The sequence below is a fragment of the Panthera uncia genome, chromosome C2, assembly GCF_023721935.1.
Source record: "Panthera uncia isolate 11264 chromosome C2, Puncia_PCG_1.0, whole genome shotgun sequence".
Lineage (NCBI taxonomy): Eukaryota > Metazoa > Chordata > Mammalia > Carnivora > Felidae > Panthera > Panthera uncia.
Window position 1 is genome coordinate 135,971,608 of NC_064810.1, and position 24,506 is coordinate 135,996,113.

The 24,506-nt window shown below is 40.4% G+C and overlaps 1 protein-coding gene across 2 annotated transcripts in view; it reads right to left on the minus strand.

The window, feature by feature from the left end:
• The window catches only part of ZNF385D (zinc finger protein 385D), a 1,296,755-nt gene that overhangs the window by 886,078 nt on the left and 386,171 nt on the right, over nt 1-24,506 (minus strand). The window contains exon 1 of one of the 2 annotated variants that reach the window (XM_049629861.1): nt 13,791-14,126. The exons of the other annotated variant lie outside the window; for it this stretch is intronic. Coding sequence (XP_049485818.1) covers nt 13,791-13,896 — 106 coding nt within the window. The 5' untranslated portion in view covers nt 13,897-14,126. Of the gene's footprint in view, nt 1-13,790; nt 14,127-24,506 lie in introns of those variants that run through there. 2 annotated transcript variants of the gene reach the window in all.

Here is a 24,506-nt window from a genome sequence, read left to right on the forward strand (position 1 = left end):
AGGTACTTTTAAGATACAGGAAAGTTCTCAAAATTGTCTGTGGGATCACTTTCTTACTTGAACGGAAGGCAAAAGAAAAGCCACAAACGACATGACACATGAGGATGGGATTACTGCGACTGTTAAAATCACAGCCACTTTACTAGCTTTAACGAGATCCTCTTTGGGGACACTTCCAACGTTATGTTGGAAAGTAGTCACAGTTGAACTCTTACAACTTGTTTCATTTTCTGAAAAATTTCAGGAACTAATAAAGCAAGAGCTAAATAAACCTTTACTAGACTGTTGGAAGAGCATGATTTCTTTCTTGAAAACATATGCCTGGGTAATTTTATTCTTTTAGAGCAAACTACTTTTATGATTTTCCACAAAAATACGCCAAGCCATCCTCAAACTAACCTCCCAATGACTTCCAAATGACTTTAGTGTGCGGACACACATTATATTCCCATACACACAGAGCCATACTCATGGAATCGGCGCCACGGTTCCAGCTCCAGACACAATAAGTATTGTGCAGTTCTTGGCAGTTTCCTAAGGGACATGCTTCACTGTATTCTCTATGCACATTATGAAAATCAACCAAAGTTCTGTAATTTATTACCATCATTTTTACTAGACTTCACTGACGCTTCTCTAAGAGCCAACTTCCAAGATTCAATGCTGTTTATTTTAATAACAAAGGAATGACATGAAGTCTTAAACATTCTTTCAAAATGGAAAAAATACCAATGCCCTTGTAAGCCCTGTTCACTGTAGGGGGCACGAGAGGCACATTGTGTTGACATACATTGTCTCACTGTGTGTCCCTCTGTTCACCTCATGCTTTAAGTGTTAGAAACAAAGAAATAACACTCTGACTTTAACGTTTTGGCTCTCCTTTAGTATGAAATCATGAAATAAAAACGAATAACTGTGTATTCCTTTGAGACTCTGATAATCAGGGTGATCACTCAGTTGGCACATTTCTGTTTCCATCAGGTTATAAAAATTGAGAGCCTTCTAATATTATTTGATTATGCTGCCCCTCTAGAGATCACTAGCTATTATTACCCTAAACCTTTTATTATTCTGAAACACACAGTCAGTTATTAAAATATCGCATTTGAGTGGCGCCTGGGTGGCTCTGTCCGTTAAGCATCCGACTTCAGGTCAGGTCATGATCTCACGGTTTCTGGGTTCAAGCCCCACGTAGGGTTCTGTGCTGACAGCTTGGAGCCTGGAGCCTGCTTTGGATTCTTTGTCTCCTTCTCTCTCTGCCACTCCCCCACTTGTGCTATCAAAAATAAGTAAATGTAAAAACATTTTTTACAAAATATTGCATTTGAGTTATAAGGATGGAAAAAAAAACACTGCAGTCTTTTGCTGTTCAAAACAAAACTCCTTGATGTTGCATCACAAACACATTTGGGAAAGTAGTTAAGTTGCCAGGTTTCAAATTATCAGAGGGATGGAGTAAAAACAAATTCATTGAATAACACAGAATTTCCAAACTCAGCTAATGGACAAGATGATTCATTGTTCTGATGTGGCAAGACAAACTGGAAAGTCAACAACTGGGAAAGCACAAAAATGCAGAGACTGGAAACTTTCAAAGTTGGGCATGGAAAGCACGCAATTTGCTGTAATCAGAATGTAATAGGCAGCATTAATTTATAGGAAGATGCCTTTTGGAGTACCAAATTAGCCTAATCAATTTAGAAACTTATTAATGGTCTTGACAATTTTCCTTAAGGACCACATCAAGGTATATAACATAACTGTTAAAGTCACTTTAGCATTTGCGTAAAATTAGTTTATCTTCACATCAAATCTGAGTATGGTTATAAAACCTATCTTGGAATACATTTCGGAGCAATTTTCAAATTAAAGTTTCATTAGTACTGCCTTAATACTGTCATTTATTGATTGTTCTCATCTCCATTCCAGTCATAGACTATCATTGTCCCAAGTAATTCATTCCAATGTATGATAGACTTAACAGAAGCTATTTCCCTGAATATGTGGAAAGAAAAGGAAACTATTCAGGGTAGCACAGAGAACATCAGGCATTGAGTCAGACAAGGTTAGTTCATGATCCAACTTTGCTACCTACCAGTTACCCAACCTTGCCGAATCACTTGACCTTTTGTTTATGTATCTTTAAAAAATGTAACTGTCGTAATGGTAACACATACCCACCTAATTTGTGGGAAGAAACAAATGAGAAATTACAGATGTCATTTCAGTATTCTATAAAACACTATTTCATTGTTATATTTTAGTGTGTGCCTCGATAGGAATAGAATGCTTGCTCTAAATGGACAAAGCAATGTGAATCCCGTAATTCATAATGGCAACCTTTTCTACCCTGAATAGTATTTAGTTTTTCCTCAAATTTTCTTACACATGCTAAAAAATCCTAATTAGGGAAACTTGTACTTTGTTAAAGGCAATTTTTTAAGAAGGAAATTCTTTCTTCTGATGTCCTCAGAGTTTCGAAGAGTTCCTCTTCAACTTTTGAATATTTAAATTCAGAAATCATGTTCTAATTTATGATCTAAAAAGAGGAAACATGTTTCGGAGTGCCTGGGTGGCTCAGTCAGTTGAGCATCTGAGTCTTGATTTCAGCTCAGGTCATGATCCCAGCGATATTCTCTTTCTCTCTCTCCCTCCCTCTCTCTTCCCCTCTCTCCCTCTCTCTCTTTCCCCTTGCCCCTCTCCCTGGCTCGTGCTCTCTCACTGTCAAATACGTAAAATAAATTAATTAATTAAATAAAAAGAAAACTTTTAAAATATTTGGTATCATCTCTTCAGGTTAACTTGTTCTGGTTTTTCATTTACAAAGAATCAAGGAAGTATACATTGGGATCAGACATAATTTATGATTAATAAATTGGCACCTGGGTGGCTCTGTCAGTTAAGCATCCGAGTTAAGATTAAGATATATATATATATATATATATATATATATATAATTAAGAGTTATATATATATAATAAGAGTTATATATATATAATATATATATAGTATATATATATATAATAAGAGTTATATATATATATATATAATATAATTAAGAGTTATGCCACTCATTAATAAGGAATTTCTACAAATACAGAGTGCTCACCCAAAATCCATAGGAATGGAAAAATGGTATTTTGAAAGGAATTTCTTAAGGTCAAACTTTTCTTTATGAGGCGCTAAAAAACTTTACTCAACTCACTAAAAGCCATTAATTAACCAATAATTGAACCATGTCTACTTTACTCAGAAGGGACCAAATGACGTATCAAAAATTTGATAGATCATGAGGCTGTTTTTAAGGCAATTCTTAAAGTAGCTTAAGATTCTGATAACTATTTCCACCCTCTACAAATTCTATGTCTACCACATTGCAGAATTTAATCATTTACTCATTCAACAACGTTTGGGGATACCTACTTTGTTCAAGGCACTGTCCAGCATCGCAAGAGGTAGAAAGATTAATACAACACGGTCCCTGTCATACAAGAATTATTCTCTGTGGGATTATAGCTATCATTGTCTAGATTATTGATGCCTGGAGAGACTTGTGAAGAACTGTGAAGAATTATCAAGGGAAATCAAATTAATTCACTGCATCCTACTTATTAATTATTTAAGCAAATATGAACTTGCCCACTGCTTTTACCTCAGAGCTACCCCTCTCATTCCTGGAAGGTATCCATTTTCCCAGGTTCCCCAAAGAGTCAAGCTGACTCCAGTTTTTAACTCATCACAAGGAGTATCAGCACGATGAATTTGTCTATGTAAGTGGGCTCAAACTCACTGCCATGCAACCATGGCCAAAGGTATCGTTAAAGGAAGTGAATTTACAAAGCGTGGTCTAAGGAATACATGGCCTTCCCATTCCGCCAGAAACTTTGAAATGTTTAAAGTTAAGACAAACCAGAAAGCATCCAGTAACTACACTGCTCTTCACTTTTAAGAAAGATTCCTATCAAAGTCTCTGCTGTATGAACAAGATGTTATTCGCTGCATCATTCAGTTCCCTTTTTCATGAAGACTCATGGGAAAACTTCCCTCCAGTCTCAGTCCTAGGAATGGTGTTTTTCTCTTGAACAGCATTGTTCTGATGATATCTGTGCCCACGGATGTGATTGCTGTTTAAAAGCTTAGGGCCAAGGACCCCTGCATGGCTCAGTTGGTTGAGTACCCGGCTCTTGATTTCAGCTCAGTTCATCATCCCAGGGTCATGGAACACAGCTGCATGACAGGCTCCACACTGAGCTTGGAGCCTGATTAAGATTCCCCTTCCTCTTCCCCCCCCCCACCCCCCCCCCCCCCCTCTCCCTCTCTCCAACCCCTCCCCCCCCCCCCCCGCTCTCTCTTCCCGCTTTGTCCCTCTCCCCTGCTCACTTGTTCTAAGAAAAAAATAATAATAATAAAACCTTAGGGCCAAATATACAGACCAAGTCATCCAAGTGGATAAACGCTTAGAACACATTTCTTTTCCTATCTTTCCTACTTCTAAGGAAATTTCTCTTTGTCATGTGCTTCTGAATGACCAACTGATTTTTAACTTTCTTAAGTGTAATTGAAATACAGAGAAGTGCATAAATCATAGGTACAACTTGAGTTTTTGCAAGGGAATAAACCCACATAATCAACACTCAGATCAAAAAACAGAACATTTCAGCATGTTGCCCCCTTCCCCTCCAGAAATTATGATGTATTCGTAAGTTAGTTTTACTTAATTTTGAACATGTGTGAATGGACTCAGGATTTTGGGGCTTGCTGGCCTTTGTTGGTCAACATTACATATGTGAGATTATTGATATTTTAGTCTGCAATTACAGTTTATTTCTTCCCATCCTAGTCTCTTATTTTGTAGATTTAATTTAGCGATATTTTACATTTTTTTTTTAAGGTTATTTATCTATTTGGAGAAAGAGAGAAAGAGACAATGAGCAGAATAGGGGCAGAGAGAGAGGGAGAGAGAGAATCCCAAGCAGGCTCTGTGCAGAGCTCAAACTCATGAACCACAAGATCATGACCTGAGCCAAAATTAGGAGTCAGACCCTTAACCAACTGAGCCACCCAGGCACCCCATATTGTTTTTAAAACTTCTCAAACTAGGGGCGCCTGGGTGGCTCAGTCGGTTAAGTGGCCGACTTGGGCTCAGGTCATGATCTCGCGGTCCGTGAGTCTGAGCCCCGTGTCGGGCTCTGTGCTGACAGCTCAGAGCCTGGAGCCTGTTTCGGATTCTGTGTCTCCCTCTCTCTGACCCTCCCCTGTTCATGCTCTGTTTCTCCCTGTCTCAAAAATAAATAAAAGGTTAAAAAAAAAAACAAAACTTCTCAAACTCGTTACCAAAAAGGTAAAGAAGAGACACTGTTTGCTTAGATATGCCATTAAAGGCCCAGGGAACAGAAGAAAAAAATGAACAAAGTGGACTGTGAAAAAATTTTTAATCTGTACATCTAAAACCATTACCAACAGAATTAAAAGGCAAACCACAGAATGGGAAAAACTTGTAAATCATATACCAAATAAGGGACTAACCAAAATATATAGTGAATTCGTAAGACTCAACAACAGCAGCAAAACAAGCAATCTAACTCAAAAATGAGCAAAGGACTCAAATAGACTTTTCCCCAAAGAAGATATACAAATGATGAATAAGCACACAAAAAGATATTTAATACACTAATCATTAGGGAAATGCAAATCAAAACTACAGTGAGGGTCACCTGGATGGCTCAGTTGGTTGAGTGTCGGACTTTGGCTCAGGTCATGATCTCACATTTCGTGAGTCTGAGCCCCATGTAGGGCTCTGTGCTGACAGCTCAGAGCCTGGAGCCTGCTTTGGGTTCTATGTCTCCCTTTCTCTCCACCCCTCCCCCATGTGCACGGGTGTGCATTCTCTCTCTCTCTCAAAAAATAAACATTAAAAACAATTAAAAAAAAACTACAGTGAGATACCATCTCGTATCTACTAAATTGGCTACCATTAAAACAACAACAATGAAAGGAATGAAGGGAGGGAGGGAGGGAGGTGAACGAATGAACCAGAAAATGAGTTTTGGCAAGGATCAGAGAAATTGGAACTCTTGTGCACTGGGAATGTAAAATGGTACAGCCACGAGGAAAAAAAAAAAAACAACACTATGGCAACTCCTCAAAAAATTACAAACAGAATCACTATATGATCCAGCAATTCTGCTTCTGGGTATGTTCCTAAAGGATTGAAAGCAGCCTGGAAGAGATGTTTGTACAGCCATGTTCACAGCAGCATTATGCCCAAAAGGCAAAATGCAGAAGCAACCCAAGTGCCCATTGATAGAAGCATGGATAAACAAAATGTCATTTATACATATAACAGGAAGGAAATACTCTAATATATGCTACTCTACATGGATGAACCTTGATGACATTATGCTGAGTAAAATAAGCCAGTTACAAGACAATTATTCTCTGATTCCACTTACAGGAGGTACTTACAGTAGTCAAAATCATACAGACAGTAAGTAGAAAGATGGTTGCTAGGTAATAGGGAGAGGGAAATGTGGAGTTATTGTTTAAAGGGGATAGAGTTTTAGTTCTGCCAGAAGAGTTCTGGATATGTGCGGTGATGAAGGATGCAAAACTATATGAATGTATTTAATGCCACTGAACTGTACCCTTACAAATGGTTAGGATGATAACGTTCATGTTTTATGTATTTTATTCGGATCATTTTCTTTAAAAAGGTAAAGAATAAGTAAGTAAACAGTGTCTATTCACCAAAGTCGGAAAATCAACTAATACCCTCTAGAAAAAAAAAAGTAAAATATAACAATTCTGAAAGAGAAGCTCTTAACTTTTCAGCTAAACCCAAGTCCAATCAACCATAATATCTTATGAGTTGATATTTCTAGTTAATTAAATTATGTGGTTGACAAATTCTGTTTGTATTTCAAAAATTTTATTTTTATTTATTTTGTTAAATTTGTTCCTCATTTTTCATTTTATTTTATGGCACATATAGTGTAAGCAGAAGGAAGAGAGTTCAAAAATTGTCTCATCTTAGCTATGTATATGCATATTTCCTAGCTTAGTTCCTTATCTCTAAACTGTGTTTAATGGTATTTCTTTGCTCCTAAAATTGTGAATTAAACATAAAGAGCTAATTGTATTCTATCAAAGTACTAGTTAAAATGTAGTAGCTGTGGGGGCACCCGGGTGGCTCAGTCGGTTAGGCGTCCGACTTCAGCTCAGGTCATGATCTCGTGGTCCGTGAGTTCGAGCCCCGTGTCGGGCTCTGTGCTGACAGCTCAGAGCCTGGAGCCTGTTTCGGATTCTGTGTCTCCCTCTCTCTCTGACCCTCCCCCATTCATCCTCTGTCTCTCTCTGTCTCAAAAATAAACAAACATTTAAAAAAATTTAAAAAATACAGGGGCGCCTGGGTGGCGCAGTCGGTTGGGCGTCCGACTTCAGCCAGGTCACGATCTCGCCGTCCGTGAGTTCGAGCCCCGCGTCAGGCTCTGGGCTGATGGCTCGGAGCCTGGAGCCTGTTTCCGATTCTGTGTCTCCCTCTCTCTCTGCCCCTCCCCCGTTCATGCTCTGTCTCTCTCTGTCCCAAAAATAAAATAAAAAACGTTGAAAAAAAAATTAAAAAAAAAAAATTTAAAAAATACATAAATAAAATAAATTGTAGTAGTTGTCTAGCTATTTTTCATACACTAAACGCTCCATGAGATCAGGGTCTTTCTTTTCCTGTCAACTTTGATATCCCCAGGACCAACATTCTGTAAGCACATAGTAACTACTCATCAGATATTTACTGACTGCATTATGTTAAAGCGAACAGAAAATAATTAATTGCCCTAAAGTCTCTGATCAAAAAATCTGGTCAAAATTTGAACATAAGTTAGGAAAATGTGCTTTAAAAATATATGAATTTTCTGATACTTTCTACATTTTCCATAATTTAGTTATATTGGTTCTGCTATCTTTTCATACATCTAGCACAGTACAAAAATATGAAGATGATGATTATAACAGGCCAAGTAATGTACATACAACCCTCCAACATCCCCACTCCAGGTCTCAAGACCCCAATCCCTGGAACCTGTAAATGTCACCTTCTTTGGGAAAAGAGTCATTGCAGGTAGGATTAAGTTAAGGATCTTAAAATAAGAAATTATTCTGGATTATCAGGATAGACCCTAAATGCAATCACAAATGTCTTTAGAAGAGAAAAGCAGATGGAAATTAGACTCACAGAGGAGAAGGCAATGGGAAGACAAAGGCAGAGATAGAAGTGATGTGACCACAAACCAAGGAATGCCAATGGCCACCAGAAGTTGCAAGAGGCAAGGTACAGATTCCCCCCTAGAGCCTCCAGAGAGTACACAGCCTTGCTGAGACCTGGATTTCAGTCCAGTGATACTGATTCCAGATTTACGACCTTCAGAATTGTGAGAGAATTCATTTCTGTTGTTTGAAGCCACCACATTTGTGGCAATCTGGTTGAGTAACTATAGAAAACTAATACTTGATGGTGATCAATCAACCCATGAAATTCAATCAATCACTTAGTATCACCATGTTACAGCTAAAGCAAAGAAATGTACAATAAGTTGACTAAATTCTCACATTTTTAAATTTTTTAATGTTTATTTTTGAAGGAGAGACGGGGGGGGGGGGAGAGAGAGAGAGAGAGAGAGAGAGAGAGAGATGGAGGGACAGAGAGAGAGGGAGACACAGAGTCTGAAACAGGCTCCAGGCTCCAAGCTAGTAGCACAGAGCCCAATGTGGGGCTCAAACTCAGAAAACGTGAGATCATGACCTGAGCTTAAGTTGGACAATTCACCAACTGAGCCACCCAGGAGCCTCTAAATTCTCACAGCTTGTAAGGAACAGAGCAAGGATTCAAACTAAGGTGGTCCAGTTCTTGAGTGCACTTTCTTAAATGCTACATCATGTTAAAAGACTATTTTGTCTCTGTAACTTTAAGGCCAAATTTTACTATGAATGAAACACTTGCATCCACTTGAGAGCTCAATCCAGTGCCTATATTCTTCAAATTCTAGGTGATCTGGATAGATTTGGTACACTGAGACTAACTACTGGAAGTTCTTCTCAACAAAATAGTTTTAAAATCTAGAGTTTTCAGGACGCCTTCTGGAGTTTCAAGTGCATTTCTTTGTTTAAGTAAAAGTCAAATAAAGATACTATAGACATATTTCATTATTATGTCTTTCATTTCAATTGGGGGTAGATGAGAGATGGTTAAAGAAGAAAGAAATCTCTAATAATTGTCTAATAATAAATTATAAAAACAGCAGCGATTAACTCTTTAGATATATAAAAAAGGACACATCACAAGACCAGAATAGAACTAAACAGAGGATGCCTGACCCCGTGTTATAAGAAACCTTAGTTAAATCCGCAAATGGACCTCCTTAACGCTGCACTGTAATAGTATTTGTTGTTCTCATGGAGACAGATAGGTCTAATGGGTAATCAAGATATGCCAAGATTAGTACTGTGTGCCAGAAGACGGGCTACATAATTACATAGAGGCAAAGTTAAGAACTCTCCTTTACTGCAAATCTCTGACTTAAGAGACCAGTTTAGAAATGCTGTATGTTTGCCAGCTTTGGTACATATAATTCGAGATCAGAGTGGACTGCCACTTTGTGTTTCAAATAAGGCAAAAAATGAAACACATGGTTGGATGACACTACAAAGTAATAAAATCATTAAATGGCCTAGAGCACTCTATCGTCACTCTAAAACTCTGTTCTAATATTCTCTACCAGTACATCAGTAGGTTAGGAAAAAGATACTCTTTGAATCCCATTCTCAATCTCTGCAAAATACTAAAAGTGGTACAGAATTACCTGGATTTGATTACAATCACATTTCAAATGCGATAAAGACTTTGTGAAGAAATCTGATTCATCTCTGCTTCTCAGTATCCTTAAAGTTCTTTCTTATTGAACTTTATTTTTAAAGTTAAGGATGGGTCAATCCACAAACAGGAGTTATTGCCAATCTTAGCAAGCCCTAGATTATGTAAACTAATGCATTTTTAACATACTGGAGTTTTCTTAATGATCTCAAATGTGTTTGTTAATTACTTGTTCAAATTAATTACACCAAATTTGAGGCACATAATTCCATTTGAGCTGATCTAGGTTTCCAAAGAGCCTACTCAAGTGCTTGCTTAATGTTCAACCCACAGGCTTTATTTTATTCAAAGTCTCTCTGTAGAGGCTTGTCAAAAAACCAAGGAGTGTCATCTACCTTGAGCTCTAAGCCCTTGCAACATTCAAAATTAAAACTCCTTCCCCAATATCAGTTTCTTTGGTCTGTGACACCAATATGACTCAGATGCTTATAGAGCTTAAATCATTTTCCAGAAATCTGGTTGTTCAAATCACCAAATAATAGCACATAAATAGTCCTATTGTGCAAATATGAAACAAAAAAAATTGTCAAACACCTAACAGATGTTCATGTGATTACAGGTTAACCCACTTATAAGACTCATCATAAAATATTTTGCAGTTCAAAAATTCATATTTACAATCAATTTCAATACTTCGTTACCAAGGTTAAATATGTTAACCACTGTAACAACCTCATTATCTACTTCTAAAAAAAACAAACAAAACCTCAAGGCAAGTTACCACTGTACTATTTTTATATTCCTGTGAATGTATTCAGAAATGGATTACTTACAGTACACAAAGTATGATTCTTTAAGACTTCAAATATTTGAAAGGACACAAACGTTAATTTTATGCAACACTATGTTACTACTAGAAAACACAATTTAACCCTAAAACAAAAGAAATCAAAGGAATAACTTAGTTTAACGTAACAGAGAAATGTCCTTTTATTTGACAACGAACAATAAGATACTGTGCAAGTGTGATGAAACCTAGTAAGATAACTTGTCAAAGATTCTCTATTTCCAAAGTTGTTCCCCCATCTGGGATATGAATCATTAGTATCCCAAAGGACTTATGTACTTTTATCTGATCATTCCATTCATGTGCAGGCAAATCAGATCTGTGACTTAAAATACATCATTATTCCCCAGATATGCATAATTACAGCTTATGAAGAAATACAACAAATACGATCTATTTGTTGCTTTCGTTTTTTGTTTTAAACCCTCAAAATCTTTAGACAGCACATAACAAATTATCTGAAGAACTCATCAGTAATGAATTTATAGTTGGAGATTACAAGAAAATAATGGAAGATGTGTCCTCAACTACCTGCATACATTTTGCAGTAACAAATGCAACGTCTTAATTAAATTTCAGATAAAATAAGCCCTAAATTGGATGTGAATCTTTTAGCCAAAGTTGTTATTGTAGATGAGACACTATGTTTTGTTGAATTACAAACATTTTTCATTACTGAACTTTTGATGCACTAGTAAATAGCAAATCACAGCAGGGTGTGTAATTGTTTTGAAAATACCACTGAAAATAAAAAGGAAATTTTCAAACAAGCTGCATGTATCTCTTAATAGAAATTCAACATCCTGTTAGGATCTGAGCATTAATTATAAGCTGGCTAAACTATGAGAGTGTCCAGGTAGACCTCAGGATAACTCTAGAGAGTTGTACAAATGTGATGTTAGCATCAGGTATATTTAATGTTATAAATCACAGATTGTTAAGAGAAAGGCTATACAATACTACTACTGATTTACAATAAAGGGGCTCAAAGAAGAAACACTGTCAAGGGGAACACCAAGACCTCAGCATTTAGCCCTCTCTACAGATGGCAAGCCAAATGACATAAATGTGACACATTTTTCATTTGATTTGAAGTCTAAGTTGGACGTTTCTGTTAAACATTTGAAATAGTTGTACATGAATCAATCTATGACGTGGTACTAATTTTTCATGGGGTTTAGAACTCAGATAGTCCTCCCACTTTTCAAATGAGGTTCGACAAGGTTGAGTAATGATTGGAGGAATCAACTTTGAAGTCCAGCAATCTTGGGTTCTAAAACACTAACTCTGGAACTTTTCCAAATTTTACATCTCTAAGGCTCCTTTTTCCTTATCCACAAAATGGAGAAGTAAGGATGTTGCCTTCCTGGGGTTGTTATATATTTAAAGGAGCTGTAAGGGCCTTCATACAGTGCTTAGTGTGCTGTGAATGGGGAAAAAAATGTTAGGCGTCATTATTACGGTTGTTCTTGTTCTTGTCAAATGACCCCAAGTTCCTTCAGCCACTCTGTAACAAAGCAAAGCAGTCCAGACGTCCTATATTTTGGCTCAGGTTTCTTTCTCTCAACACACATAGCTTCTAGCACCTCACTTATTGAAATCTAAGATAATACATTAACTCAAGATGCTTACCCATTCCCCTAGTCTATGGTTGAGCTCCATGGATAGAGCACTCCAGTTAATTTCTGAGGAACATCTGGAAGGAAATGCGAAGACATTGCAGCAACCCCCAGACACACTGTGCTGCATCCATCAACATAATTTGAAATGACCCATATTTGCCTTTCATGTTTCCGGGACCAGAGGATAGTGACTAAATTACCCAGTACGGAGCAAGGGTGGCAGGAAAACCCAGAAGGAGATAAACCTTTCCCAGTGGTTTCAGGGAACGTGATGAACCAGAACTGAGTGGACATGAAAATCGCTTTTAACAAACAAGTAGCAAACAGCCTCAAGAGAAGAGAAAGACATTTCCCTAGGACATCCCCAGAAAGCACCACAGGAATGTCAGCAAAAAGCACCAGCTCCAGGGTCCCTAGTTACACCTACAGAACAGAAAGTAGTCTTGCAAGTCAGTTCAAGCTTCCAGAATTTGGAGATGCTCATAACACCCAGGAACATCGCATTCCTTGCTACTTTAGCTGCAGCTCAAGCTGAAGCAGACACAAACATCGTCCCCAGAAATATGTGATGCAGACAGGTCTGAACTGTAAGGGGGGCAGACAGGACACTGGGCATTTCACAAGGGGCGACAGTGTGTTGGGCCCCGCAGGTTTCCTCTGACCCCGATTTGCACGCACAATAAAACTTCTCCCTAAACGCAAGAAGTCACAAGGCACGCAGACCCTGTACTCTCTCCTCCAACTCAATCCCCTCGACCAGGAAGGCAATCAGATCGAGGGGCACTGATTTACCCTTAACCTCCCAACCCCACCCGAAATGTTAAAATTATTCCCCTGGAGGAAGGCTTCCTGTAACTGGGTGGCATCCCCACTGCCCTCAAATCTTGTACATCCGGAGGGGAGATCTTGAAAAGAAACAAAAAAGGCAGGAAAGGAAAAAAGAAAAAAGGACGAATTAGAAGGAAGAAAATGAAAAGAAAAGACAATCACGAAGCTAGCCCGCCGTGCTTTCTTATCCCAACAACTTCGCCTGGTTTCCCGAGGAGGGAGCGCGCCCCACACACACCCAATAGGAGACAGGCGGCAGGGAGTCCGTCCTCGGTGGCCCAGCCCTCGACTCCAGCCGGAGCGTGGCTGACCCTGTCGCCCCCTGCCGCTGCTTCCTCTGCCCCTTGGTCCCCGTCAGCGCGTGGTGCCTGGAGACCCTCAAGCTCTGCGCTCTACACTCCGGGCCCCCCACTGCCTCACATCTCTGCTGGGCGCCGAGCGGAAGAGACAAGGGAGCAGACTAACGGTGTGGGGTTCGAGGGGACAGGGGGACGTCCCGGGTGCGGACTATGTGAACGCCCATTCGGTACGCCTCACCGCGCCCAGGGGCGCAACCCCAGCCCCGCGCCCGCCCGGCACCGCAGCCAACTCCGCCACCCGCACGGAGACACCTCTTTTGCGCTCAACTTACCGCGGCTGGACTGAGCTTTCGGCGCCCCCAGCAGTTTTTCTCTCCTTCCTCCCGCCGAGCCCTTCATCCTCCTGCCGGCGGCCGCCCTGCGCCCCGGCCCCGGCATCAGGAGGAGCGGCCGCCCGGGCTGGCTGGCCCCGGGGGCGCACAAGGGCCGGTCTGCAGCTTCGGTGGTGAGAGTCACCACGAGGCGTGAGCGGCTGCCGCGGAGAATAGTCCCCGGAGCGCCGCTCGTGTGGTCCCTCGGGCGCTGGCTGGAGGTGGCTGTCGGCGCGCCTCTGCCTCCGCCGCGCCCGCCGTGCTCTGCACGCGTCCCGAGCCCGCGCCAGCCTCAGGTGCACCCAGCTGGGGAGAGGTGCGAGCTGGAGCGGAGGGAGGGGCCGGCCCGGGGGTGCCGGGGAAGGGAGAGAAGGCTGAGCGGAGAGAAAGAAACCGAGGGGAGAGGAACTAGCTTTCATGGAGTGAGTGGATCCTGGGTGTTAAGGGGAAATGCGAGCGACAGCAATGCATCCAGAAACTAGGGGTATTAGAAATGAGCTCAAGTGAGCTGCTTCAGGAGGCTCGGGAAAGGGGCTTTCCTTTTGTGCTTAGGTCCCTTATCTTCCCGGGTTGCATACAGGTCTACCTGAAAACAGCCCCACCCCCCCCCCCACCCCCCTCTTTTTTTTGTCTTTTTCTTTTTTTTTTTAACAGTGAACCTCCAATCTCAGATTGCAGATACAAAGTGATAGGGTGAAGCTACTGAAGTATGAGGGGAAATTCCACCTCCACAAAACCCATGTTCCCCCCTCTTGAGGGACCCAGGTCCTACTGCGATTTTTCTTCTCTCACCTGATACCTCCATCCCTCCCCCTTCTGTTTCTCACTCCTACCTCTCTCCTTCCCTCCCTTACCCCTCCCTCTATCCCCCCTCTCTTCTCGCTCTTCCCTCTCTCTCTCTCTCTCTCTCTCTCTCTCTCTCTCTCTCACACACACACACACACACACACACACACACACACACACACTACAATACCCTGGGGATGAAAACATATACTCCATTGTCCTTTCTTAGGAGGTAAAGAGGTGTTTCTCAAATTTTGCCGTGCACAGGAATCATCGAGGAAATCAGGTTAGAGTTCAGATTCTGTTCCAATAGGCTTGGAGTGGGGCCTGAGAGTCTCTGTTTGTTTAATGGTGTGACAGAGGATGCTTATCCAAGGACCAGATTGCCCTGTGGGCAGTAGTCTCTGAAAGCGCGTATTGTCCCTCAGGTGCTGGCTGGAGGTGGGCAAAACACAAACAATATCAACTCACTTTCTAGTACCAGCTGAGCCACTAGCTATTTGTACCATGGTCTGAAATAACAAGTCCCTGGGACAGTGTCTTTCATGGGGTTTCAGCATGCTGTGTAGGCCAAATAACTTAGAAACGTGAACTGAGTGCACAAGTATAAAATGCCCCACAGGTACAATGCTGTCATCATTGTCATTAATAATCCGCTACTGATAAAATTATTAGGAATACTAATGTTGAGGAAAGTGTATATAATAATGGTAATTTGCTGTGTGTTTTCAAGAGTAGCTCTAAAAAATAATCAACAGTGACTTCCCCACAAATTCACAGACATTTAGAAAGTAAATGCTAAGTAACATCCTCAAAAGAGTAGACTGTTCATCCTCTGAGCCAGTTGTTGATTTTAGCAGAGAATGGCACCATTCAAGTATGCATTATCAAGTAGTTAAATCGTTTTTCGGGGCGCTTGGGTGGCTCAGTCGGTTAAGCGGCCGACATCGCTCAGGTCATGATCTCGCGGTCCATGAGTTTGAGCCCCGCGTCGGGCTCTGTGCCGATGGCTCAGAGCCTGGAGCCTGTTTCAGATTCTGTGTCTCCCTCTCTCTGACCCTCCCCCATTCATGCTCTGTCTCTCTCTATCTCAAAAATAAATGTTTAAAAAAAATTAAAAAAAATAAATCGTTTTTCAAGCTAATAGGTAAAGAAAACCAAGAAATGCAAATGCCAAGAATAAGGAAATAAAAAGAGAAATAGAGTAAATGCACCGAAAAAATATGTGGTTTCGACTTAGCCTATGTTAGTTTGGTTTGATCCTCTCTCTTGACGTGTTTTCATCTGGATTTAAACATTCATCCTATCATTTCAGTTCATCAAGTGTTAACACGTCTTTATCGTGGTAAAGACCTTTCCTGGGGTGAATAGAGTCAGACACCATTCCTGCTTTGTAAGAACAATTTGACAATATACCAAGAAGCACCATATTAGGTAGTCTATGGTCCCACTAGAGACTACCAAACACAATACTGCAGCAAGTTCAAAAGGCAGTGAGGCCTGGAGAAACTTCACAGAATCAAAGAGAAGGAAAGTCATTCTAGAAAAACCTTCAACTATGATAGGATTCCATCAGGCAAGAATTAAAAAGGAAGTACCATTAAGACGAAAGAGTAAGGGCAGAAAAGTATGGGGAACAGTGGATCCCTTGGCCCAAAACATACACTGCATGGAAGAAGATAAGGAAAGAGCTTGGAAGATTGGCAGGTGCTAGGACTGCTACCTTGAGCAGACTGTACTTCACTTGAGAAGTGCTGAGCTGAGGACCACCATGATAAGAAATACAGCAAGAAGATTTGATAAAACAAGTTAATGGGATGACCTAGGAGCAGAAAAGTAGTAGAGTTGTAAAAGCACTTGGGAGGCAGTCAAAGCCACAGGTACGAGATCATAACGGTATGAACAAAGATATGAACAAAGGTAGGAAAGGAGACCTTTAAAAGGAGACATAATTAACAGTATATCGCAACTATGTGGAGGAGAGAGATTTGTCCAAGGTATCTCTAAGGCTTTGGGGCATCTGGGTGGCTCAGTCGAGTAAGCATCAGACTCTTAATTTCAGCTCAGGTCATGATCTCATGGTTTGTGAGTTCAAGCCCCAAGTCGGGCTCCATGTTGACGGCAAGGAAGCTGTTTGGGATTCCCTTTCTCCCTCTCTCTCTCTGCATCTCCCTTGCTTCTGTGCATGCTCGCTCGCTCGCTCTCTCAAAATAAATAAATAAACTTAAAAAATGGAAAAAAACCTATCTCTATGGTTTTGTGCCTGGAGTACTAGAAATAGGTGACACCGTTAAGAATTGAGAAGTCAAGAAGGTTGGTTGGGTACAGTTGGTGGATTTTATTTTTATGTTTATTGGGGAAATGGAATCAGGTAATGAGTTTTCTTCAGACGTTTTTAGTCAGAGGTTTGGGGGAAGATGTTCAGGTGGGAATGTTTACACAGTCGGGAATAGAAGCCCTGCTCTGGGGAAATAGATTCTGGGTTAGAGCTTGTGTTCGCTTTCATTTTCTAGAGCACTGGGCATGCATAGTTAAGTTGTTGGAGAATGTAAGGTTAGTGAGGTTGAATAGAGAAAGAAACACAAAGTCCTTAGGACAGAAGCTTAGCACTATGTCTCTTCCTGTTCCCCAGCATCCATAAAACATGGATAATAGCACCATCTGCATAAAACCGTTTTGTGAATTAAGACAGTGTACTGTTTTCTCATTTAAATTTTTTTGCACTAACCTGACACATAGGAGTCTCTAAAAATGTTCATAATGATTTTATAGAAATAATAAGAGACACCAAATCACAACCAAAAAGATGGGAAGAGATGGCTCAATGGGCTCGGTTATTTCCATGTCATGAAATCCAAGTTGGAGAAAAGTTTTGTTACAGAGATGGGGCTGATAACAAATAACAAATGGGGTAGAGGTATTAAAGGGAAAACACTACTGTCACCGAGGAAGGTTTTGGATTTGTTTGGGTTGTGGGGGGTGGGGGGGTAGGATCTGGTTTTAACAAGTTAATTGATTACCTTCAAGGGTCCTGTTAAACCAACAAGGTATCGCTATTATGAGTGGCAAAGGAATTAAAAAACAATCTTAGATTATTTTTTAAAGAAAGTTGACAACTGAAGATTAAAAAGGGAGACGGGGTTGGGGGGGTGGTGGGCAGAGGGCTGGTAGCAGGATTGAAGAAGGTTGTTCCTCTTTAGAAAAAGCAAACTCCCAACATACCTTGTTGATGAGGTTAAGGGGCCAAATGTGTGGGAGAGAAGTTGCAGGTGAGAAAAGGTGAGAATTGATTGAGCAAGAACTGAAAAGAAAAACACAACTAGTGGGGCACCTGGGTGGCTCAGTTGGTTAAGCGTCCGACTTCAGCTCAGGTCACGATCTCACGGTCAGTGAGTTCGAGCCCCGCGTCGGGCTCTGGGCTGATGGCTCAGAGCCTGGAGCCTGCTTCCGATTCTGTGTCTCCCTCTCTCTCTGCCCCTCCCCCGTTCATGCTCTGTCTCTCTCTGTGTCAAGAATAAATAAACGTTAAAAAAAATTAAAAAAAAAGAAAACAAAAACACAACTAGTGAACCAAGAGTGCAGGTAATCAATCTTAGCAGAGAAAAGGGTCACCTGTTCCTTAGGAGAAAGAACATAGGAACAGGAACAAGAAGATGTACTGAGATTCTAAAGTGGAATGGCAGAATGTAAGAAAGCCTTTCATTATTTTGTCCCTGGATCTCTAGGAAAACACAGATGAGGCCTTCTACTGAAGAAACAGCATTGTGAGCTAGAAAAAGTAGAGAATATTTGGAACGAGTTTTAACAAGGGTAACATGGTGAATCCACAAAAGATGGGAAGAACGATCACTAGGTAATCCTACTAGGTGGGAACCTGCCTCAGGGTTAAAATATATACATTTATTATAATGAAGACAATCAGCATTTTTATTTGTTACTCTCCTAGTAAAATTCAAAGACGTAAGAACAGAAACACAGTGTGCAGCGTGGCTGACCTAAGTTTAATAATCAACAAAGTAAGACTCTCTTAGTCTTAGTTTCCTCAACTGTAAAATGGGGGTAAGACTGTTTTCCTTTCAGTTTTAGGCCTCTATAATAAAATGATATAATACTGGTGGAGCAGTGGTTCTCAAACTAGAGCATTCTGCAGTAGCACCTGGGGGGACTTGTCAAAACACAGAGTGCTAAGCCTCACCTCTAGAGTTAGTGATTTTTCTCTATCTTAGATGAGTCTCAGAAATTTGAGGGTTTTAAGGTCTATTTATTTTTGAGAAAGCAAGTGCAAGCGGGAAAGAGGCAGGAAGAGAAGGGGACAGAGAATCTGAAGCAGGCCCCACCCGGAGCCCAATATGCGACTGGAACCCACAAACCGCGAGATCATGACCCGAGTCGGTGTCCGGCGCTCAACCAACTGAGCCACCCAGGCACCCCTGAATTTGAGCTTCTGACAAGTTTCCCAGGGATGCTGATGCTTCTGGTCCAGAGACCGCCCTTTGTAAAGTATTTAATATAATGCTTAGTACATAATAAGTACTAAATACACGGTAGCAGGGGTTTGGGGTTGGTGTTCGCCTCAGGTATGATAGCTGAATATAGAGTTCAAGCTGAAATGGCTGTAAATGAAACATAAAGGTGAATCATGGACAGAGATTATTGGGAAAGATTGATCAGTTCACAGAAATGCAGATTGCATTTAGTGTGGGAAAGATTCAAGATCAGAATCTTGGACATCAATGTATGCTTACCCCAACACTTTCTAAAATGGTGGTTTATAATATGCCAAGGCCATAACAATTAAATCAGATAATGGAAGGAGAAAACTGGGTCAAGGAAGGACAGCAAGACTGAGCAGGTCAACACCAATATTGTGACAACACAGAGCCAGGCTCTCGGGCTTGGAAGCCACTGGGAAACAGGAATCAGGGATGTTACGTAACTGTCATTGTCTGAGATGAAGATTTGTAAATCCCAGTCTCTCATGCTGTAAAAACTGCTCCTACTCCCACAACTGAGCGAATCTCTCACTCCTGGAACACTGAGTAACTTGGAATTCATGTGGCTTCCTTAAGTGGAAGCTTTAATACAAATCAAGCCATAGTGTTACAACACAATTAATAAAAAGCACATCTGGGGGTGGTTCAGAAAATGTGCTTCAGATATTTAGCCTTCTAGTGATTCACCATTACCCATGTACAGGCCTCCCTGTACAGAGCGCCTGTATTTTGTCAAGTACTGCGGTAGGATGGTCTTCAACCTCGAGTAAAATCACTCTTCCAAGATGAGAAAACAGGCTCCGAGAGATAAAGGAACTTCCCTGAGATGATACCTAAAAAACTCCAATGTCTCGGATTAGACAGCATGTTTAATTTCCACTCTAAAATGTTGTCTCTAAAAAAGTAAAAGTTAATAAATCTCATCTTCCCATTTTCCTTTTGTCTTCACTTGGGTTTGACAGGAAAGTAATTCTGGAATCATGGAAATCTGTATGCAGGAAGTTTACTGGGGAAAGCCCCTGAGGTCAACACCTGAGAGAGAGTAAAAGAAGCAGAGCTGGGAAAAAGGGGAAGTTGAACTCCAATGCCATCTCAACAAAGGCCTCAGCCCATTCCATGGGAGTTCTGGACTCAATGGACCCTTTGGAGTTGTTCTGCACTGAGGACAGACAAGCAGGTCTTTGTACCCTCACATCAATCTGTCATTCCTAGTAATCAGAATTGAGCTCACAGAGAAGCCTGTAGAACTAACCTGCTCAAATATATGAATATTTCATCATCACTGCTTCATAGGAACCCAAAGAAAACTATCTTAAATGCAGCAATTATTTTAATAAACATTATTATTTGCAAGGCACTGTGATGGGTACTCTGGGGGAACACAAATTTATTTAAATCACATGTTTGTTATCATGTAACTTAAATTTAAAGTAAAATGAACTATAGAGAAGTAAATTGTCTGTAAAATGGATATAATAATATCTGTCTCATAGGGTGGATCCGAGGATTTGAAAACCTGCCACAAAATAAATGCTACGAAAGTATTTAGGGTTTTTTTCCCCCAACTACAATAGCTGGAATGAAACGTTTTGCACAATACAATTGACAAAGTACAAATAAATATGTAGTAAGTGAGAAGCTATCACTTTAACTGAGAAAATGTAATGAAGGAAAATGAATTTAGTTGAGTCTTCAAGAGGGGGTTGGAGTTTGGAAGGGAAAAATAATGGTGAGGAGAGGAATACATCCAAAGGATAACAAATAAGATGGACATGTAAAGCATAAAAGCTCAGAAATTTTTTTGACAGCCACTAAATGGACTAGTATGTCAAGAACTTAGGTGAAAGGTTAGGGACACTGCTAATGATTTTCAGTGTCCAGTTAATTGTTGTGACTATTTAGAAGTCTATAAAAAGTGAAATTTTTGAGCAAATTATAAGTATGAATAAAATTCTGTTATGAACATTAACCTGTGAACCACTGAAATTGAAAGAAACTGGAAGCAAAATTTTCTGTTTCTTGTTCCTGCCTCATACTAATCTATCTTTCCAGAGACTGTTCAAAGTGGTGTCCCTAGGCCAGTAGCATCAGCATCACCTAGAGACTTACTGGAAATGTAGATTCCTGGGCTCCACCCCTGACCTTCTGAACTAGGAACTTTGTGGGCCCCAGCAGCCTTTGTTTTAATAAGCCCTCCAGGAATAGATTCTGATTCACATTCAAATTTGAGAATTACTGCTATAGTGTTTCTTTTGACTGGAGCATTTAGCCCATTTACATTCAGAGTGATTATTGATAGATATGAATTTACTGCCATTGTATTACCTGTAAAGTCATTGTTTCTGGAGATTTTCTTTCTAATCATTGTTTTTGGTTTTGTCTTTCCTGCTCAAAGATCCCCTTTAATATTTCTTACAAAGCTGGCTTAGGGGTCATGAACTCCCTTAGTTTTTGTCTGGCAAACTCTATCTTTCCTTCTATCCTGGATAGATTTTCTGGGGTTTTTTTCCCCCAACTACAATAGCTGGAATGGATAAAGTATTTTCTGGATAAAGTATTCTTGGCTGCATATTTTTCCCGTTCAGCACACTGAATATATCATGCCACTCCCTTTGGAGAGGTGTGCTGTTAACCTTATTTGTCTACCCTTGTGGGTTAGGGATTGCTTTTCCCTTGCAAGTTTCAGGATTCTTTCCTTATCTCTGTATTTTGCAAATTTTACAATGAGATGTGTCTGTGTTGCCTGGCTTTTGTTGATTTTGATAGGAGTTCTCAGTGCCTCCTGGATTTGGATGTCTATTTCTATCTCCACATCAGGGAAGTTGTTAGCTATAGTGTTTCTGTAACACGTTTTTCTCCTGGAGCAAACATCCTTCGGGAATATCCTAAAGCAATCCTCCTGTCTACCTCTCAAGAGTGAGATTGCTGTCTACTAACATCATTCCAGACTATCTCTGACCAAATGAGTCAGCACCCCAAGAGAGGAAAACTTTTCCTTTCTGCACTTTCAAGTTTTTTGGCTGGTCTCGTAATTAAGTTGACACAAGACAGGTTAACAAGAGAAAAAACAAAAAACAAATTTTACTTTTGTATGTGCTCATAAGGATATAAAACTCAAAGAAGTGAGCAAAGCAGGCAGCTTTTATACCTTTTAGACAAAGAAACAATTTGTGAAGTGCTGAGAAGACAAAGAAGTTTGAGCTTGGTGTAGCAAGTTAATGAAACAACAATATTTCTTTATACAGCTTCTCCACCCTGAGTTCCTATCTGTGGTAGTCAGGATGCCTTCTACCCTCCAGGAGGACACCTTTCACATGGGGGAATTTATTTCCTGATTTTAGGCAAAGGACGGTCAGAGCGTTCCTTTTCTAGTGGCTATTTCTTAAGCAACTTTAATTCAAAATAATCAATATGCCAGAGTAGCTTATTTTGGGGGTAGTCTGCCCTGAACCCCATCAGTATTGAACTGTGCTATGTCGATATATGGATTAGATTGTTTTTAATTTTTTTCAGAAAATCTTGAATGCAAAGGTCCTTCTGTTTGTTTTACATGTGGAATTCCTCAGCACTGTGTCTATTTGACTAGAAGAGACAAACAATAATAATTAACAATAATAATAAATATTAATGTAATACTAATATCAGTATTATTTATTATTATTATTCCTCAGGAAAAAACCTCACAGGGTTTCAGAAATGGTTCATTGGTTAATATTTTGTTTTCATAAAAATTGTTTCAAGAGTCCCTTCCCATTACTCATGAAATTCTGGAATTGCTAATGAAAATACATATAAAACTACAGCAAAATCATGGCTCAAAATAATTAGAGCTTGGATATTGAGAAGGGGACTATGGTCAACACAAAATGGTCCTGAGTAGCTATTAACTAAGAAAGACCAATGTAATGGCCAAATACAGAACCTATTTGTGATTGTCTGGGGACCCTGGATCTTTTTAAATAAACAGATGGGAGGTTGAAAGAAACAGAATAAACTGACAAAGAAGTGAACTTATGGTGTTGGGAAAATGAATAAAGTTTTCCGCCATAAGATGGCCAATGGGACTAAAACAAGCTCTGGTCTCTAGCTTAGAGACGCCTCTTCCCAGTTCTTCTTGCCCTGTTTGCCATAGGCACGAAAACCTGCCGCAGATATGGAAGCTTACAACCATCAATTGACCTTCCCCCCTTCATTCAGAGCTCAGATCTTTGGAGAAACGGTCTCCCCTGAGCCCAGTGGTGTTAAATAAATCCCCCATCCACCAAGATCTCTGAGTGCCACTTGGTTTTTCTGCCAGGGTTCCAGTCTGGTTCCGTAACAATGGTGGAGGAGGTCATCAAGAGGATGTGACCACTGGTTGACCTGTGAGCTACACTCAGGCAATCAGAGGCTTCTCAACTTCTCCTTGACCTTGGAATGTATGTTCTACACACCATTCCCACAGTGGGAGCCATCTTCAAGGATACAGTCTTGAAGGAGTAATGTGTTGTTGAAACCAACTGAATGGGAGTGACACCTTGAACTACACAAAGCAACGTCATGGAGTGTAATAAACGCGGGATATTTTGCAGACATAGAAAAATCACATAAAAGCACAATGTCCTATGTATATAATCCATTCGTGCTTGAAGACGTTTTTATTTTGCTACCCAAACACAAATCTATTCCATAACTAATGCATTGACTATGTAAACAAGTTAACAGAGACTCAAGTTAGTCTTAAATATATAAGCATAAATTATGTATATTTCAGCTTGCCTATCCAGCTGTCTTCTCAGGGAGATATATGGAAATTTGTACTTCTGGTTTTTTGAGAACACTGATCTCCTGGATGTTTAAAAGAATGAACATGGTAACTCCTAAATCCCACCTTACCTCAAACTCTGTGTGTCTTCTTCAACAACATCTCCTCCCAATGACTTCTCTTTTGCTTACAGTGGTATCCCTATTCCTCTCAAACTTGGAATCCCTAAACTTTTTTTATGTTTATTTATTTATTTGAGTGAGAGAGAGAGAGAGAGAGAGAGAGAGACTGCACATGCAACCTGGGGAGGAGCAGAGAGAGGGAGAGAGAGAAGGAGAGAAGGAGAGAAGGAGAGAGGGAGAGAGGGAGACAGGGAGACAGGGAGACAGGGAGAGAGAGAGCGTGCGCCAGGATACCAAGTAGGCTCTGCACTGTCAGCAAGAAGCCTGACATAGGGCTGGAACTCATGAACTGTGAGATCATGACCTGAGCCAAAATCTAGAGTCAGAGGCTTAACCAACTGAGCCACCCAGGTGCCCCTCAAAGCCATTGTTAATCACTCTCTGTCTTCTACCCTAACCTTCAGCCTGTCAGAGCCTCCTGTTTCTGAAAGCTTACAGTTTCGCTAAAGCTACTTTATAGTTGTGCCTATGG